Below are 18,154 nucleotides of genomic sequence, written 5' to 3' on the forward strand. Positions count from 1 at the left end.
CATCTACGCCAGTGACGTTACGGTCTCTGGCGAGGCTTTCAGCTGGTTAGCCAAACATCCACAGAAAAAAGAGATGAGCAGGAAAACGAGACGAAGAACATAAGAACACATTTATTACAAGCTAGAAAAATAGCGACATAACGGAAATCTGTTTAGGTACGTAAGCTCTTTTTCGAACTTTGCACGAATTAGTTTTGTTTAATTAGCGAGCTATGTTTATGAATGACTGTCTGTAGGGGCAGAAATTCATCGTTAGCCAACACTGGCTAGTTAGCTGGTTGGCTAACATGCTAGGCTACGTCTGGCTACGACCACAGCTGCTGGCAAGTGGGTAGCCAGCTGTTTACTAGCTATCTTTTTCACTACTTTCTGCTCATATTGTCGTTGTATTCTCAGACATTACTTTTCTTCTTTTGCAACTGCATTTTCTCTAGCTAGCCAAGTTACTTCCGAATTGTTTCAATGAAGCTAACGTTGTGAAGCTACACTGAGGCCAAACACTGTCACACACAAACTACTGTGGCCTAAACCCAACTTCCTGCGTTACCCAGCTCGATCCATAGTTTAACGTGCAATAACACCACATTATTAGAATCGTCCAACATAGGCTATACATAGCGATTAAAGGCGTGTATTAATCAGATTGAACCGTGACTGCTCACTGAATGTTGAAATCTGCTGCAGGCGTATCAGCTAGCTCTAGCTCCGTGAGCAAACTCACTGCATTTGGTCATACAGCAGCTTTCTGTTCGAAATTTGAAATGTTGACAGCATGCAAAGATTTTCAATATTACAGTATCTTTGGTTGGTTTCTAAGTATTCACTAATTTCTTCACTTATATTCAGAGATGAGTATGAAGTGGTGCAGCTAAGTTATTCATTGGAGTGTGGGTGGTGAGACAAGGCCATGTTGATACTGATAGATATGCGTTATTTTCCATAAAAATCCCATCAAGAAAATGGTACTGCCTGCTGAGAAGAGATGAAATGAACAGATTTACTATCGTTCTCATCGGGGCCACCACTACTGCAGTGCACGAGTTGTACTGTAAGGTGCCATTGATACTCAAGTGGCATACCTTAGCAGGGAGACACATTTAAAATGTTGTATACACTGCCTAACACTGTCAACAACAATCAATACAGGACACAGTGGACTTACATATCAAGAACAGTAGTGGCAGTGGTAATTTTATAATCAAACAGAGTAAACATTAAATTCTGAATGGTCATAAAGTTACTGAAAAGCCATTGTGCAGTTCTTTGGTTTGGGACAGCAATATTAAGGACACCTGGTGTTGGCTGAGGGCATGATTATAGCCGATGTGAAGCCAAGGCCTATTGTCTTTAGTTCATCTCTCAGGAAATGTACAGATGACGTTTTTATTAGTAAGCAGTGCTCACATATTGTCATCAGCTGGCTGAGGTGGATGTTCTCTGTGTCATCAGGCCTCACACAGGGATAGCTGATGTGTAGCTAAGCTAAAAGTGAACTGGGAAATTATTGTCAATTAGCTGTTCAATTCATAAATATATGTGGTTATGTAGCATCAGGTCAGAATATGACATGCTAACCCACTGAAATAGAATGAACAGTGCTGAGTAAAAACATTCATATTAAAGGATTAGGCATTTTTCTCCTGTTTCATAGATTGTCACACACACTCTTTATCTATAAAAACACAACTTATACGCCCAGCTTGTGTTGTATTACAGTAGGTGCCAATACAAAGGCTCCAGGCTGATTTTTAATTTTAGGTTAGTAATGTCTAAGTTGGCATATTTAAGAAAACCATTCCAGTGCGTCAGATTTCTCCTCTTGTGGAGAAACTGTAGAATCTGTTGCACCAGTTGCCTTGTAATTGAGGTCAGGTTTGTAGCCTGTGGCATGCTGTGTAGTGGATACAGTTAGGGCTGTATGCAGTTCAGTGGGTGTAGAAACTACTAAACTTTCACTGTTCTGCTTAAAGTTGTCAGAGAAGAGCGGATCATAAAACACATAACACAGTCAATTAGCACTCAGTATTGGATAATGGTGCTTTAAATGTTCCGCCCCTAACAAATGTACCTTTTATACCTGCATGGTTAACGTGCCAAGACAGTGTAAAGTAAAGCACATTTTTACACACCATCAGTTAAATAGTTTTATTTAGAGATATATCTCCCAATGAAGTACATGACTCTAGAGGAGTTTGTATTAGAGAATATTAAACTTTAGCAGTCATGTCTAAACCTTGAATTTGTTATAAGATATCAGGCACAGGTGAAAGTTGTTTTTTTTTTTTTTTTTTTTGTAGAAGCCAGATTTTTACAGAACTCACTATGTCAACTTGTGTGTGAGCAAAGGCTTCGTCCTTGTAAGGATGTATGCATACAAGAGTTTCAAACTCTTTCTTTAGCCTAGGCCAAAGATAGTGAGTGTGTGGGAGTGAATGTGCCTTCCGCTTAGCACAGGCCTGACCCTCTCTTGTATATGGCCTATACAGCAGCATTGATTTTTTTTGCTGTGAGTTGCTCAATTTGACAGAGGCCTCTGTGGGAGGGAAAAAACAGCACCTGCAACAGGGGATGTAATTAAAGGCATACATCTAACATCAGTCGGGCCAGAATGCTTTTTAATTTTATTAGGCAATTTTAGCAAGTCTTGCAACCCTGTTTAAAGTTTCAAGCAACTTAATTCCCTCATTTGAAACTCAGCTGAGCACAGTTCCCACATAAACAACAAATTCAAGTTCTCAGTCAAAGAGTTGACGCAGCTGTCGCACATAGCTCACAAGTCCTTCTGAAATCCCGCTGTGTTCATAGATTGGTATCAGCCATTTTTGACATGCATTCAGCAGCTGTGATTGGCTACACGTACCCTGTGTGGGGTGCTTCTAGTTAAATTGGTTTGATGAAATCAGAATATCAATAACTAAACCAGACTGTAACCTGCATAGTTGTTTGTGTGGACACAGTGGTACACATGATGGCATTTATTTTCTAGATCTCTCCATAGAGATCAGAGTAAATAAGATTTGTTGACTAGAGATGGGGTTTTTTTTAATGTAGTCTTCAGAGAAATTCAGCAAACACAATAACAACCCACATGTAAAAATTGGGTCATTCTGCTGATGTTCATAGTTCGCATGTTGCCCTGCCTCGCATTTTTTCTGCTAATGACATCAGAGGAGATGCGCAGACATACTCAGTATTGTCCACTATCTCAGACATTTCCTCCTCCTCCTCCTCCTCCTCCTCCTCCTCACTGTTATCAATTCAATTCAGTACAACTTTATTTATCCATGTAAGGGTAATTGTATGCATCTCTGTGTATATCCTCTCTCTGTCCTCCATGTCATTATCCAGAGTAAAGAAGTGGTCATGAACCTCTTGGGCAGTGAACTATTATTCTGAAGCTGACTGACACAGACAATGCCAGGAAAAACCTGTACTTATATAGTCTGTGACCTTTGTTACACCTCTACCCAAGTCACTATAATCTTTCCCCATACATATTCCCATTAACAGTGTGTTTTGTGAAAGAGTAGAAATCACTATTTGTGTAAACTGACTTAAATTTGTTGTTGTTCAGCCGATTGTTTGAGTTATAAAACTCAACTGTGAAGCTGTCAGCCAACAAAATATTTACCAATTGAATTTAGAGCAGATTTTCTTAAATTTGATCATGTATTGTTTTTAATTTCATGCCTATAAATTGTCTTACAACAAATAATTCTGAGGCTGAACAGAAAATGACAAAACCATATCTCATATTTTATAAATAGAGGTAATGCTGTGTTGCAGTAATGTCTTCTTAACTTCATTTTGAGAGAGAACAAATTGGATCTCAAATTCTTTTTGGACAATGAATTAATTTGACTTAACTTATTAGATCTGCAGCAGTTAAAGTGTCTGCAGTGGCCTTGCAGCTATAAGAAATCAGTAATGAGAGCTCGGTGGGAGGATGCCTCCAGGCCAGCAACAAACTTATTATTGTTTTAATAAAGAGGCATTCATGTTTGCAAAACAAGAAAATGCACCTTCTACCTGTCCAGTTACATCCTAATAAATAAATACAAACTAACACATTGTCTGTTACATCTTGTATTAGTATGGAGAGCAGGAAGAGAAAAGGATGAGTAGAGGATGTGAAAAGAGGAGAGGTGAAGAGGATAGATTAGATGTAAAGGGAAAGAATGGAGTGCAGAGGAAAACAGAGAGGAGAGAAGGAAGGAATTGGAGTAGCCAGGATGAGTGTTATTATTAGAAGAGGAAATCAGAAACACAAGAGAACATGTCCTTTCCTCCTGGAGGAAGATCTGGCCTGGTTTTTGGTTAGAAAGGCCAAATGCTGTCAGTTTTCTGCTGTTTTTAAATGTTAAAAATGGAACATTTAAACATCCCGAATGTTCCTTTACTGTATGCACAAAACTATTTTGTTTGAGTTTCTAAATCAGGGCAGACAACTTTTTGGCCTGCTCTTTCACCTCTAATATCCTTCAATTGCTGGACCATAATTGTCAGGGTCAGATTATTGTGGTTGCTACACATTATCTGATGTAGACATAGCTATTTCTGCATAATTTGAGATCAGCACTTAGAGGAAAACTAATAAAATGTGATACTAATGCATATGTTTGAATCTATTAAAAGATTTGCCTTCAAGCACAGTGTGCTAAATCTAATTTTTGTTTCGCTCTGTCTTTTAGGTGGTACTTTGAAACCTCAGCACACAGCATTCCTCGCACCCAAGGGCCACAGCTTCACCTTCATCTCACCAAGCAGAGCCTCTGTGTGGCAGCTGTACAGTACAGAGGTCCAACATTTATGGGAACACATGCTCTAAAACCAACTAACTAAGACCTATGGCAATAAATCAAACAACTACAGAGTTTAGTCTTACCTGAATATCAGATGTAAGGAAGGGGAACCTCTGAAGTCCTTCAGTTTTTGATCAACTCAACACATTTCTGTCAAAGTCTGCACTGGGGTTGGGTGCATGGGTGTTGTGCTGACAGCAGTTTATTGTCATGGTGGACTGGTATGTCTGAGCCTGAAGCTAGTTTAGCTTCCCAGTTTCATATAGCATGTTAGCATATGGCTAACTGCGTATGGTGACAGATCAGGCCATCATCCTCTTCCCCTCCATCACCATCTCTGGCCCCTACAAGGGGGTATTAACTAATTGGTAGTGGTGCCCCCTTACCCCATCATCTTTTCATTTCTGTTTCATTTAGTCATCTATCCACCCACCCCAACAATCATCAGCTTTTGCTTTTTCTTCATCTTTCACTCTCATCCTCCCTCATCACTTTTGTATTGTACCCAGGCTCTGGTGTTCTCATGAGATCACTCTCTTTCTTTTGAATTCATCTCTTATCTGTGTCAATTCAGTGTGCATTGCCACAGTTTAAGAGTCCCTGTCATCTTTAAAGTCCTTTAAACCCCCAATCCCAGTGCAACTCAGTCTGGCCCAGAGTAGACCACCTCAACGTCTGACAGTCAAGCCGCTAGGCAGTTGTTTTGGTGGTTGTTTTGGGTGCATGGAATCGGCTTAACCGTGGAGAGGCCAGGCTACCACAAACTGATGGACTTTGACAAGCGAGGAGTAGGGGGAGGAGGGGGCGGTGGAGGAGGTGGTGGCGGTGGAGGAGGTGGAGGGAAGGGGGAGACAGAGGAGGGAAAGAGGATGTCTGGAAAGACGGGGAGTCGATCAGGGCATGGTGGCCGGGGTGCCGGCTCCAACTCTGGAGTCCTGATGGTTGGACCCAACTTCCGGGTTGGAAAGAAGATTGGCTGTGGGAACTTTGGGGAGCTGCGACTGGGAAAGAATCTGTACACCAATGAATATGTGGCTATCAAACTGGTAAAAATCCTTTCTCTTCAGCTAGTTTATAGAATTTTAGGGCAACTCAACTGATTGACATGATCACTGATCTGTATTTTCAGAATGAAAGAATTCAATTGTGAATTGAGAAAATGAATTGCACCATTATATTCCAAGAATATGTTTCAAATTTGGGTTTGACTACCCTGAATATGACAGTATTGTCAGAAAAATACAAATCCATATTGATCCCTGATGATCTCTTCTGAGTTTTAATACCTCTATTGGATGACAAAGAATTCATCTCATAAACCTTCTTTGTAGGAGCCAATCAAGTCACGGGCACCACAGCTCCACCTAGAATATCGCTTCTACAAACAGCTGGGAAGTTCAGGTGAGAACCACCGTCTGTTTAGTTGGTTTTCTACTCTGAGAATCAGTCAGGTTTGAATGGAAGTGTTTGTATGAGACCAACATTTATATCATATGCCCAACATATCTTCTCACCTTCTTTCCACTGTAACATGTGGGAGGTTCATGCTGTCCCTCCATTGACCAACCAGTACCAGTTGTTAGTGTAGCTGCAAGGATAAGAAGACTTGATGACTTTCCCACCTAATGCATGATGTTTATTGGAAAACCAAACCAGAAGTATTTTATGCCACATATAGTCACGTATTATAGAACAGCAGTGTAGACATGACTTGTACCAACTGTGTTTTTGATGTCTGTCACTTGCGCTTCTCAAAGAACAGATACACTTCACATACATCACTCCAGGATCCCCCAAGTTTTTTTAATGTTCAGAGTCTATTTTTTTTCTCCTCTGGCTCATTTAGTGAATCTCCACAGACAGCTGTTTAAATCACCCAAATCTCCCATTGTTTATATGTTCTGAACTTATTAAAGGTATCTATCCTATGAGCTTGCCTGTTTCACTACAGGCAGATTCCCCTTGCCTGCTACGGTGGGTGGGGGAATAAAATCAATGAATCAGTAAATACAAACACTGTTGATTTCTTCCCCTGGAGCCAACATGAAAACTATTTTGGGTCAGTAAATTTCTGCCGTCAGTCAGCTTGGTGAAGACAGTTTGTCCGGCCGCTGTCCTCTCAGCTCGTCAGGAGCTGCTGCTGATGGACAGCTGGTTCTGTGGACAGAGACGTCTGAACACCGATGACTCACGGACACACAGACTGAAGCCCTTTGACTTGGAATGCCTTGATATCCTCCCCTAGTCCAAAGATTAAAAATGTTTCTTTTTGCAAATCAGCTCCTCATTTTCCTGACAACAGATATACTTCCAGTCAATCATGTTGCATGAGCAGGAAAAAGGTGCATTTGATAGTGCAGAACCAACAGAGAACTATAAGTAGATAGCTGATATTTTCACATTCAAATGTTAAGATAGCCATGGTCATCTGAAAACAGAGGGCAACAGTTAGCTCAGAATTTATTAATAAGTTTTATAGGAATAAAATACCAATGCACACCTGAGCATTTTACCTTTTGGATGTTATAAAGTTTAGTGTGGATATGCATTCTTGACCCTGGAAACATTTGTTTTACAAAATAATCTTAAGGCCACTTGTTATATTTTTATGGAGCTTTCAACCATATATGAGCTATACAGTTTGTTTGAAAGTAATACATGCATATTAAAAAAAATCTCTTCAAATGTACTATATTAACTGCATAAAACATTATGATGACTTGTTTTGGATTTGAAACACAATGTTGAGAACTTAGACTTCAACAACAATGAATTTGTCCCATCTCTGATATAAAATAACTATGATAATCTTGATGTGGAGATACAGTACATATTGTATTGTGGGCTGAGTCTATCATCTCACCCTGTAAAAGAGTGCAGCGTAGAGGCCAGTAGCTGCTGTCTGTGGTGAGTACAGTCATGACTTATATTAGATGCAGTGATGATTGATGTTTGATCGATGTATGGTGTCACACATATAAATGTTCTTTCTCTATCCGTGATCCAGAGGGCGTACCCCAGGTATTCTACTTTGGACCTTGTGGTAAATACAATGCTATGGTTCTGGAGCTCCTTGGACCCAGCCTAGAAGATCTGTTTGACCTCTGTGACAGGACCTTCTCTTTAAAGACTGTACTCATGATAGCCATACAACTGGTAAGACAAACACACTTCACTTCTTTTTTTTTTTACCTCATGTTAACGTTCAGACGTCAGAACACTTGTGGTCCATGTTTGGTTTCTTAGCGTTGCTTCGTTTTTTCTTCGTCCTCTCCTTTAGATAACTCGTATGGAGTTTGTCCACACCAGAAGCCTGATCTATCGAGATGTGAAGCCTGAGAACTTCCTGGTGGGCCGACCCGGCTCAAAACGGCAACACACCATCCACATCATAGACTTTGGCCTGGCGAAAGAATACATCGACCCGGAGACCAAGAAACACATCCCATACAGAGAACATAAGAGTCTGACTGGAACTGCTAGATATATGAGCATCAATACACATCTGGGGAAAGGTGAGCTGCTCCCTCATCTACCACTCTAACCCAAACCATACATCCGTACCATATCAACTATACATCTCTTAAGGCTGAGGAAGAGCTGTGTGTATGTGAGCAAGGTGACAGCACTTTGGCAAAGTTAACCATTTTGAAATATCATTATATAACTTAACACATAACTTGTCATAAATAGGAACGTCAGTTTCGTTTTTGTTTTGCTTTCGACAGATCAACACCTATTAACTGGTAACTAACCAGTTAATTTTTGAGCAAAATTGTGATGTAGCTTTCGTTTGTGAGAGCTGTTCAGCAGTAGGTGGTCAGAGCTAGCTTGTCTGCCCTGGCTAACTTTTAGCTCATCTGTCTACTTCTCAAAATGTTTTTCAATGCGTTTAGTCACAGTAACTCTCGATGGCATAACATACTTGGACTCAAGGTACAAATATAAACAATAATATAGGGTCAATAATATAAATGACCCTGATTATAAGATGACCCCGCCTTTCCAACAGCTGTTTTTGGAAAAATAATGTTACTTTTTGAATACATCTTACATCATAGCATAGTTACATACTCACCCACTCTCCTGCCAGGCTCAAAAATTATTTTCTCCAACAGTTAGTATTAATATGACTGCCTGTTTGTCTTTTGAAGCTCCTTATCATCTGCTTCAGTGGTATTTGGCAGCTTGACATATTCTGTTTCTGCAGTAGAGACGTTAGAAGATGCTTTGGACTCGTTTTCACTCTTCATTAATTTATTTCCTCCGTGTTACATGAGCCTTCAGAAACTCCTGCAGGTTAAACTGGACTAATGAAACACTTTGAGAGCTAACTGACTCTAACACACTCACTGTAAACAGACTTTAAGCCTAGCAACATTAATGCTACAAGCTACCCATAATGCAACACTCTTTGTAGCAGTTGGTTTTACAATGGCACTTTATCCATTCAAAAGGAATATCTGATGTTGTGAACATGTAACTGTCAAGCTGTTAGTGGAGCATGTATGCAAATTAACCTATAAACTAACATTCATAATCGGTCAAGAATATTCTCGGCAGTTAACTGATTAACAGTTAAACATTGACATCCCTAGTCATAAAACAATGAGACCATGGTGAACATAAGTAGCCTCATTGTCACAGCAGTGGTATTGCGAGTACAAGACTGGGTGTTGAAGCATAGCGTTTGTGTTCTCGGCATCAGAGGTGTTGAATTTAACACCAGTGATGCAGTCCAGCTATTTAAGCCTTTGTTGTTGTTATGTTATTTCAGAGCAAAGCAGGCGGGACGACCTGGAAGCTCTAGGTCACATGTTCATGTACTTCCTGCGAGGCAGCCTACCCTGGCAAGGACTCAAGGTGAGGAGACAGCTGATCAGCCATCCAGTGTGATCATCAGTCCAGTCGTCTTTGTTTTCATCCATTCCTTCCATGCATGGACCTCTGTCTTCTCTCTGTCACCTAGCATCCATCCATTACCTCTTAGGAATAAACGTCTCCCTGTCTCTCTCTTCATCAGGCTGACACTCTGAAAGAACGTTATCAGAAGATAGGAGACACAAAGAGAGACACACCAATAGAGGTCCTCTGTGAGAACTTCCCAGGTTTGTATACACACACACACACACACACACACACACACACCTTTACAAAGAAGCAATATTTCTGCGCAGTTGTTGCATATAAACTCAGGCTAGCATATGTTGATCAAATTTTGTGTGTGTGAATCTGTGCATGTGCGTGTTTGGTGCCTGTGCGTGTGTGTATGTAACAGAAGAGATGGCCACCTACCTGCGGTACGTGCGTCGGCTGGACTTCTTCGAGAAGCCAGACTACGACTATCTGAGGAAACTCTTTACGGACCTCTTTGACAGAAACGGATACATCTTTGACTACCAGTATGACTGGACTGGAAAGCCACTGGTTAGTGTGGAACGGGTGTTTTGTGCTGCACACACACACACAGTAAGCTCCTGGGTTTAGGTCAGGATGAACCCTGAGAGGTCAGTGTAGCAGTGAGACATAATGACTCACCTTCTGTGTGAAGAGGAACTGATAGAGTCATGCTATTAATTTAGACTCATATCTCCAGAAAATCAGAGACACTTCCTTCTCCTTTACAAAGTTTCTTTGTCAGCTGTTATCTGAATAGACTCACTCAGCAGAAAACAGTGTTAAAGTTTAAATAACGTGAGCCTTGATGTCAGTGGTGAGGTTTGTAATTTGAGTTGTACACAAACATTCAGCGCATCACTCTCAAGCGTCGACATTTGTTGCGATTAGTTTTTTATGAGTCGCACAGAGCTTCTAGTGTAGCCCCTCCATAGTACAACAGTGTCATCCATAAGATCACTAATATGATGTTCTTTCTTCTGATGCCATGTTGACCTCACTTTTCTTGTATGTTTAGCCCACTCCTATTGGTCCAGTGGCCAGTGAGACTCCACTACAGACGAGCAACCGAGAGAAAGCACCGCAGACCAAAAACCAGGTACACACACTCATTCTCAACAAATACGCACCGTGCTCAAAGCACCATGCTTTTCCCAATATATGAAACTTTATCTGCCAAACATTATTCATCAACACTAGCCATGCTGCGTCTAATTAAAAAGAGACACTTAAAAACCAGTCTATGTGCCAGCCCAGTCAAGAAAACACACAACACACACATGAAGCAGGCCTGCCTCTCTCTCTCCCAGTGCTGCTCCTTCAGCTCTTGTCATATTCTTGTTTGCTCCACTTGTCAGCAGTTAGCTGGCCTTGTCGCAGGGCTAACTTGCTTGGTTTCTTTTGTCAATTAAAACTAAAGATAACAGCAGATATACAAGCAGTGCTGCAGTGATCCGAATTAATGCTGTTAACACCAGAAGTAAACGGACTAGAATAAAAACCTCATTGTTACGTTTAATCTGTCTTGTACTACCTCAACACCAAGATAGTTAACTTTACGAGTATAGTTATTGCAACTGTGTAAAGTGTTACCCCCTGTTGGGCTTTTCCATGTTTTGCTGTTAACAAAATGGAATCACAGGAGATGTTCTTTGACGCTGATCAACAGGAAAGCCCCAATACACTGAGTATCAGTCACCTCCTGTAGGCTGTGAAATGTTTATTGCTTGCTTCCTCATAGAGGATGGCAGCTGGAGTCAGATTGGATCCACAGCAGTTATAGTGGATTCCATTTCCACAGCTTTCAAACGTGCACACATAGTAGACAGATGTAGAGGTGTGTGTACACCGTATATCTCTGTGAAAACACTAGTATCTAGGGCCGCTCCCGGTGGACTGATGGTAAAGGCGCCTGCAATGTCCACGGTTGGACTCCAGGCTGCGGGACCCTTGTTGCATGTCATACCCCTCTCTCTCTCTTCCTGTGTTTCAGTTGATCAGTGTCAGAAAACCTAATTATTGTGTCTCTCATATAATGTTATTACTTAAAACATGGAAAAACTAATGAGGTAGGAAAATACTTTGCTGTAGACGCTGAGTGTTGGCGTGTTGATAGAAATCCAGTCGTTATGTGCTGTGTTTTTAAAAAATGGTGTTAAATGTCAATAGTTTTCATTGTATTTACCACAATCAGATATTGTAGAATCATTGCAACACTTGTCCATTTACGCCTTCCTACAAACAACACACACACACACACAAGGGCTGAGCGGTATAATCTAAAATTCATATAAATGTTTATCACGGTGTATATACATCACAGTGTATATGTTTCCCTTCTAATGTCAGTACAGAATGATTGAAATGCAGTGCGGGATTCTGGGATACTAATTGTTTATTGCTTGAAGTTAAAGTTATTCACTGCTAACAATTAATACACTACACTGAGTTGGTAGTTCAAATAGTGTATCCCAATCAACGTCTCGGTGTGCTGTTTGTTATACGGCCCGTCCCTACTTTCACACTTAGTAACACAAATGCAGTCCAGATTTACCAGTAGTTAGGTTGCACTACGGGCCAATTTGGGTCTTCATCCTAAAAAGCAGGTTTGAGGTTAGTAAGGTTGAAAACGCCACCTTCCCCCTTTTGCATGGGGCTCTCACACACTCTTAACTGTACTGCACACCGGAAGTGCTCACCCTCCTGTTGCTCCTCCACCAAATACTGACTCTGAACTCACTGTTTCTTTTCTGTTTCCTTTTGCACTCTTTCCCCATTCTTTTCTCCTCCTCGCCGTACCGCTCCTCACCCGGCCCACTCCTCTCCTCCATCTGCTTGTCTTCCCACTTTGCCTTTCGCGTCACCGCTCGACCTCCTCTCCACACTCTGTTCCGTCCTGTCTCTTCCCTCCCTTTCCAATTGCGACCCTCTCACCTGCCCTATTCACCTTATCTCCCTTCTCACCACCACCACCGCCTCCTCCTCCTCCTCCTCCTCCTCCTCCTCCTCTTCCTCCTCCCTTCTCGTTTCTCCTGCAATCGGCTTCCCGTCTCCTCTAGTCTCCAGAGGGGAAAGGCAGTGAGTCCCAGCCCACTCCAGTCACCAATCGAGAGCTGCTGGGCTCCCATCTCACTGCTGATAGACTGGGCGGGTCTGTCCAGGTACTGAGAGGAAGGGTTAGCTCTGCTGGCTTCCTGTCTGTCTGCCTACCTGTCTTTCTGTCTGCCTGCATGACCCTCTTTGTCTCTGCAGCAGGGCTGACCTCCAGTCTGTTCGCTCACAACCTCAGGAATTCCTTCATATGGGAATATTGTAATGGAGGTTAAAACCTTTTATTTATCCATGTTAGGTTTGTGCAGCATATGTTTTTTTTTTTCCAGCTCTGCGTCATGTTTACATTCAGCAATTTTAACACTTTAACTGTTACTACCACGACTTTATTAACATTAAAATAATCAAGTGTCTGCAAGGGGACAGAAGGTGGTCGCCCAGCTTCTCTGTAGACAATTGATTTTGTGAGTCGACCAGTGAGGAGATAGAAGAGGCTGTGTTTCATACTGTGTATGCAGCAAAAACTAGAATAAGCAATAGAAAAGCAGCAGAGGTTAGTGTACGCTGGTAGTCATTGCTTGGATCATAAGAGTCGGTGTGGTTTATTGCAGCCATTTCACACATAAACTCTGTGTGTGACACTGAGGCTTTGGCTTTTCATTCCTAGACTGGTGTTGATCTGTAGATACAGTATGTGGTCTTGTTTAATTCTATGCTGGCCTGGGTCCAGACCTTTTAAACTCCACCCGCTCGAGTTGACTGACTGGAGTGTAACGAGCTGACTGACATCAGGCGAATTCTATGCTTTTTCATCTTTCAAAACGGTTAGACAGCAACTAGCGGTCACTATAGCAACATGTAGCGACTCGCTGATGTGATCAAACCACAGCGCAGAGGTAAATGTGCTGGTGTAAAGTTAATTTCAGCAAAGCTTTGTCTTCTTTGTGTGATTTTTTTTTTTTTTTTTTTTTTTTTTTTATGGTAAGGACAGCAGCTTCTCTTGTTTTGTTTGTACTGCACAGCACTGTTTCACATAAATGCAGTGCACAGGGGAATAAAACATTAACACACACACACACACACCTTCCAATCATGTGACCATTCACAGATCATCAATATCAAAAAGTGGTTTGTTCTGTCTCCTACAATGATACTCTCTTTACTTCTTTTGAACCCTCAGTTTGTTTTTGACGGAACTTTATTTTTTCATTTCCCACCGAGACACACATACACATCGCTTTTTGCTATAAATTCCGTCTGCTTCAATCAACAAAGCACCACAAACACTGTCTGCCATTAAGCAGCTGTTTTGCATGGCAACGAGATGAATGTTGGCGATGCCTGTATCTCCGGAGGTGTGAAGCTTCCTGGATGTCACAGCTCGTACGGACAGTAAAGACCACACGTCCACATTAAGCTAGCTACATTTGAAAACTTTTCCTTTGTGATGACGCACAGCAGGACACTGATGGACTGTTTAGCTTGACACTCAGCAAAGTTCCCAGCCTCTGGAAGGAAGATGGTTTTTTATGTTTTTCTATTGTTTTGATGTTTCAGTGAGGAAAAGTAACTTCTTAGAAACAACCTGAAAACACTAGTGAGGGTTTGTTGTTTTCACACACAAACAGCGTTTTCAGATTTACCTGCCTTAGTGTGGACGTAACACGAGTCTTTTTTTTAATAATTTTGTCCCATCGAGATAGGACGTCGGTACATCTGTGCTCATCTTCCTTTTCTCACCTCCAGGTTATGAGTTCAACCAATGGAGAGCTGAATACAGACGACCCCACTGCAGGACACTCCAACGCACCAATCACAGCCAACGCAGAGGTGGAAGTGGCTGATGATACCAAGTAAGGACACACACACACACACACACAAAAACTATGTGTAGAGTATATCAGCACCTGCTGCTCATCTTTTAACTGTTGATTCACCAACAAACGTCTGCAGTTGAAAACAACAACAACAACAAACCTGTGCGAAGCTGCTCACTGTAACTGTCTCCAACACTTCCTGTGGCTTTGTCATTCTTTTTTTCTGCATGGCTTTTACTCTGAAAAGCAGTGCTTCAGGAAGTGTTGACTTAGCAGTAACAGCATGCTGACAAGTCAAAAGTCTGCGTTCTCTCTCTCCCTCTCCCTCTCTCTCTATCTCTCTCCCTCAGTTTTTTGTGGTATGTTTATTATTATTATCTGTTCTATTTTTTAGGTTGGTCAAAAAGTCATATGGGCCATTTTATATTTACTGTTGAGAAGTAGACAAAGCCTCTGATATATGAATATAAGTTCATGCATCTGTAGCCGTCCCTCCTGTCAGTCAGTTTGTCTTTTATCAGTGAAAGCATCATAATAACCTCCTGATAAGTTGAAGGTGATTGTCTCTTGCAAATAAACACAGCAAACCAACGTAGGTGTCCTCCATCACCACATACAGTTATATCAGGGAGTTGGCTAATTTTTCTTTCTCTTTACTTTGTGAATACACCCCATAATCCTTCCTAACATCATCTCCATGACCCTTAACGTTCTTCATGGACGTCCACTCCTCTGCTAATGTTTGATCCACCAGTCATCCTCATACGGTCAGCAGATATTGCAGAAAAGTAATGTTAGGAGTGTAGATTATTAAAGCTCCTGAAAACTTATAACATTAAATATTCTAACAATCAAAGTTAAAGTTTGGAATAAAAAAATCTTAGTTAATAACCTTAGTTAATATTTATTGAGAGTTTAACACTTTAAAGCCCAGCTAATCTGCTTCATCAGGACAGTGCGTGTGGTTTGATTTGTGGTTTTGAAACATGTTTTGTCATGTTTTGATTCAGATATTGCAAAATAAGATTGGTCACTTCAAACCAGTGAGAGGAGCAAAGACAAAAACAGACACAGAAATCTCTCATGTGGAAAAAAAACAAAAACCGTTGCAACTTTTTCAGTTTGTTTTGCATATGTACAATAGCTTTATTTGCAGTCTGTTAATGCTGGTTTGTGTGTTGCAGGTGCTGCTGTTTCTTCAAGAGGAGGAAGAGGAAAGCTCTCCAGAGACACAAATGAAAACGAGCAACAAGAGAGACACCCCTGCTCTCTTTTTCACCATCTCTTTATCTTCCTTTTCTCCCTCTCTCTCTCTCTCTCTCTCTCTCTCTCTCTCTAGCCCTCTTCATTTAACCCCCCCTCCTCTCTCTCTTCCCCCTCTCAGTCCCCTTCTCTCCCTCCTCCTCCTCTGCTCTTGGAGGTCCTGTAGTCTACCTTGGGTTGGCTGGACTGGCTGGACCACCAGGCAGCAGAATATGTTTGCTAAGCTGATCTACTGGTTTTCTGCTGCTCTGGACTGAGCAGACAGAGTAACACGTGTTCGCCGTTCCACCCCGGAGCTTTAAATGTGGACTAGCTGCACCAGCGGTGGACTCTTCATGTATTTATGGTCACAAACTGAACCGAAACTGGATCAACACAAACTGCTGTGGGGGGGGCAAAGTGACCACAAATGAACAGTTGTTAGACTGTAAAAGGTGAGACTGGATTCAGCTGGGTAACTGGCAGACTGGTTAGTTATCTATTTTTTGATTTTTTTTTTTTTTTTTTTTTCCTTCCTTACTGACTGGTTCAGAGGAGAGAGACGCGTATTTCTGAGGAGATACGGCAATGAGACTGTCGGACCACACGTGCACACACACACACACACACACAGACACAAACACACACACACACACAGACACAAACACACACACGCACGTACAAACACACTGTACATTTACTCGAGCTCATCAAAAAGAGACTTCATGGACGAAAAGATGCAGCTCTCACACATAGTCTATAAAGTTTTTATTCCCTCGGGTCAAAGGGAAGTACACAGTGAGCGGCTATGTCTATTTCCTGCGATGGATAGGGCTCGGTGTACTTCTCAAGACACATTCACCCTCAGAGGAAAACCTCACAACCACCAGAATCAAAAGTTTAAAAAGATGTTTATGTAAAAACTATGCTTTTTTTTTTCCGTTTTAATTTGTAACTAAAAAAAAAAGACTGTCTACGATTTGGAACCTGTGTTTTTTTTCTGTCTTTTTGAGTTGTTCTAAAAGTTTGTGTTTTGTAGCTTCTAGTGTGTTCCTCAAAATGTAATTTTTTAAATAACTTGTATTTTTAATTTTCCTCTTTCTCTCTGGGTTGGAGGATGGAAAGTCGGATAACTCCATTAAAAACAACCAAACAAAATAAAAACTTATCTTTATTTAAGGTGACTGTGAACAGTATTTTTGAAAGTCTTTTAGAAGGGATGTTTTTGCCTGTATTGAAGTGTATCATTTAACTTGCTACAGTTACAGCACAAGCAGGTGAGGATGTGGGTCTGGAAAATTGAAACAAGCGTTATTCTAGCTTGAATGTTTTCAGAAAAGTGTGTGTAAATGTCTCCAGCTGACAGTAAAGGTTCAATCAAACTAAACGGCATACTGAGCGTCTACAGCCTTGCTAGTGTGTCTGTAAGGTTGTAATGGACGTTGTAAAGAAAACCAAATTGTAAGATGGATAACAGTTTTTTTGATCCTCAGCAATCACAGCCTGGTTTTATATCTCTGAATACTGCACACGTATTCAATTTGTTTAGCAATCCAGTGAAAGGAAATGGTTGTCAAGCTACAATAGTTGTGGCAAAGGTATAAATGGTTGTGGTTGTTATTCTAACATTCTCACAAATAATGATGTTGTGAAGTTAGCATGTTAGCATGCTAACAGTACTGACATGCAAATTAGAACTAAACACAAAATACAACTGGAGGAAAGATTGGTTGAAAACAACACAAGCAGCAAATAAGTGTTTGTAAATGTGTCCTTTATGAAGCAAAAATTGTGCAAATATTATTTAGGCATATAAGCTTTACAAATGCAAATATGGTTTAAGATGAAAAAAAATGTACACATGTAAACAATATTTGCACTATTTTCTCTCCGTAGTGGTTTATGAGGACAGGTTGTGGAAGATGCTGGTGTTCCTGCTGTCACGTCCACATCCCAGGTTTCTAGTTTTCTTAAAAGAATCTCCCGAACTCAATCCTGGCAATGTCACTGTATGCTCTGGCACACTTGGAAATGAGAGGTGTTAATTATTTGAAAAAATTGATGCAGAATTGACCTGTTGCACATGATTATCAATGGGGAACCAATCAAAGGAGGATAAACCAGGAGTAGTGTGATACTTACACTGATATGGAGCCTGGCAGACACATTTTACAGCTACTGGCTGTTAATATGAATCTTGATCAGGGTAAAAAAAAAATAAATACATGTGAGAAATTAATAACAGTCAGGTCACTGGGAGATAGAAACCTAATTTATAGGAATTTCCTATTTAATGTAGATATCCAAGCACCAGCTAGAAGAGAAATGTGGTTTTGTGGTTCAATA

At 41.0% G+C, this 18,154-nt stretch overlaps 1 protein-coding gene across 2 annotated transcripts; it reads left to right on the top strand.

The window, feature by feature from the left end:
- Positions 1-16,596, top strand: LOC122993215 (casein kinase I-like). 2 transcript variants are annotated; one of them, XM_044367179.1, is made up of 12 exons: positions 1-156; positions 4,692-5,848; positions 6,134-6,203; positions 7,810-7,958; positions 8,083-8,317; positions 9,580-9,665; positions 9,826-9,910; positions 10,081-10,229; positions 10,717-10,797; positions 12,758-12,859; positions 14,496-14,602; positions 15,751-16,596. In XM_044367179.1, exons 2-12 carry the CDS (start codon positions 5,570-5,572, stop codon positions 15,803-15,805), a joined length of 1,398 nt encoding a protein of 465 aa, XP_044223114.1. In that variant the 5' UTR covers positions 1-156; positions 4,692-5,569; the 3' UTR covers positions 15,806-16,596. The 2 variants fall into 2 exon arrangements, with proteins under 2 accessions (XP_044223114.1, XP_044223113.1); XM_044367178.1 differs by lacking the exon at positions 12,758-12,859 and having other exon boundaries at positions 5-156.
- Positions 16,597-18,154: the final 1,558 nt, after the last annotated feature.

This window comes from Thunnus albacares, chromosome 12 (assembly GCF_914725855.1).
Source record: "Thunnus albacares chromosome 12, fThuAlb1.1, whole genome shotgun sequence".
NCBI classification, from domain to species: Eukaryota; Metazoa; Chordata; class Actinopteri; order Scombriformes; family Scombridae; genus Thunnus; species Thunnus albacares.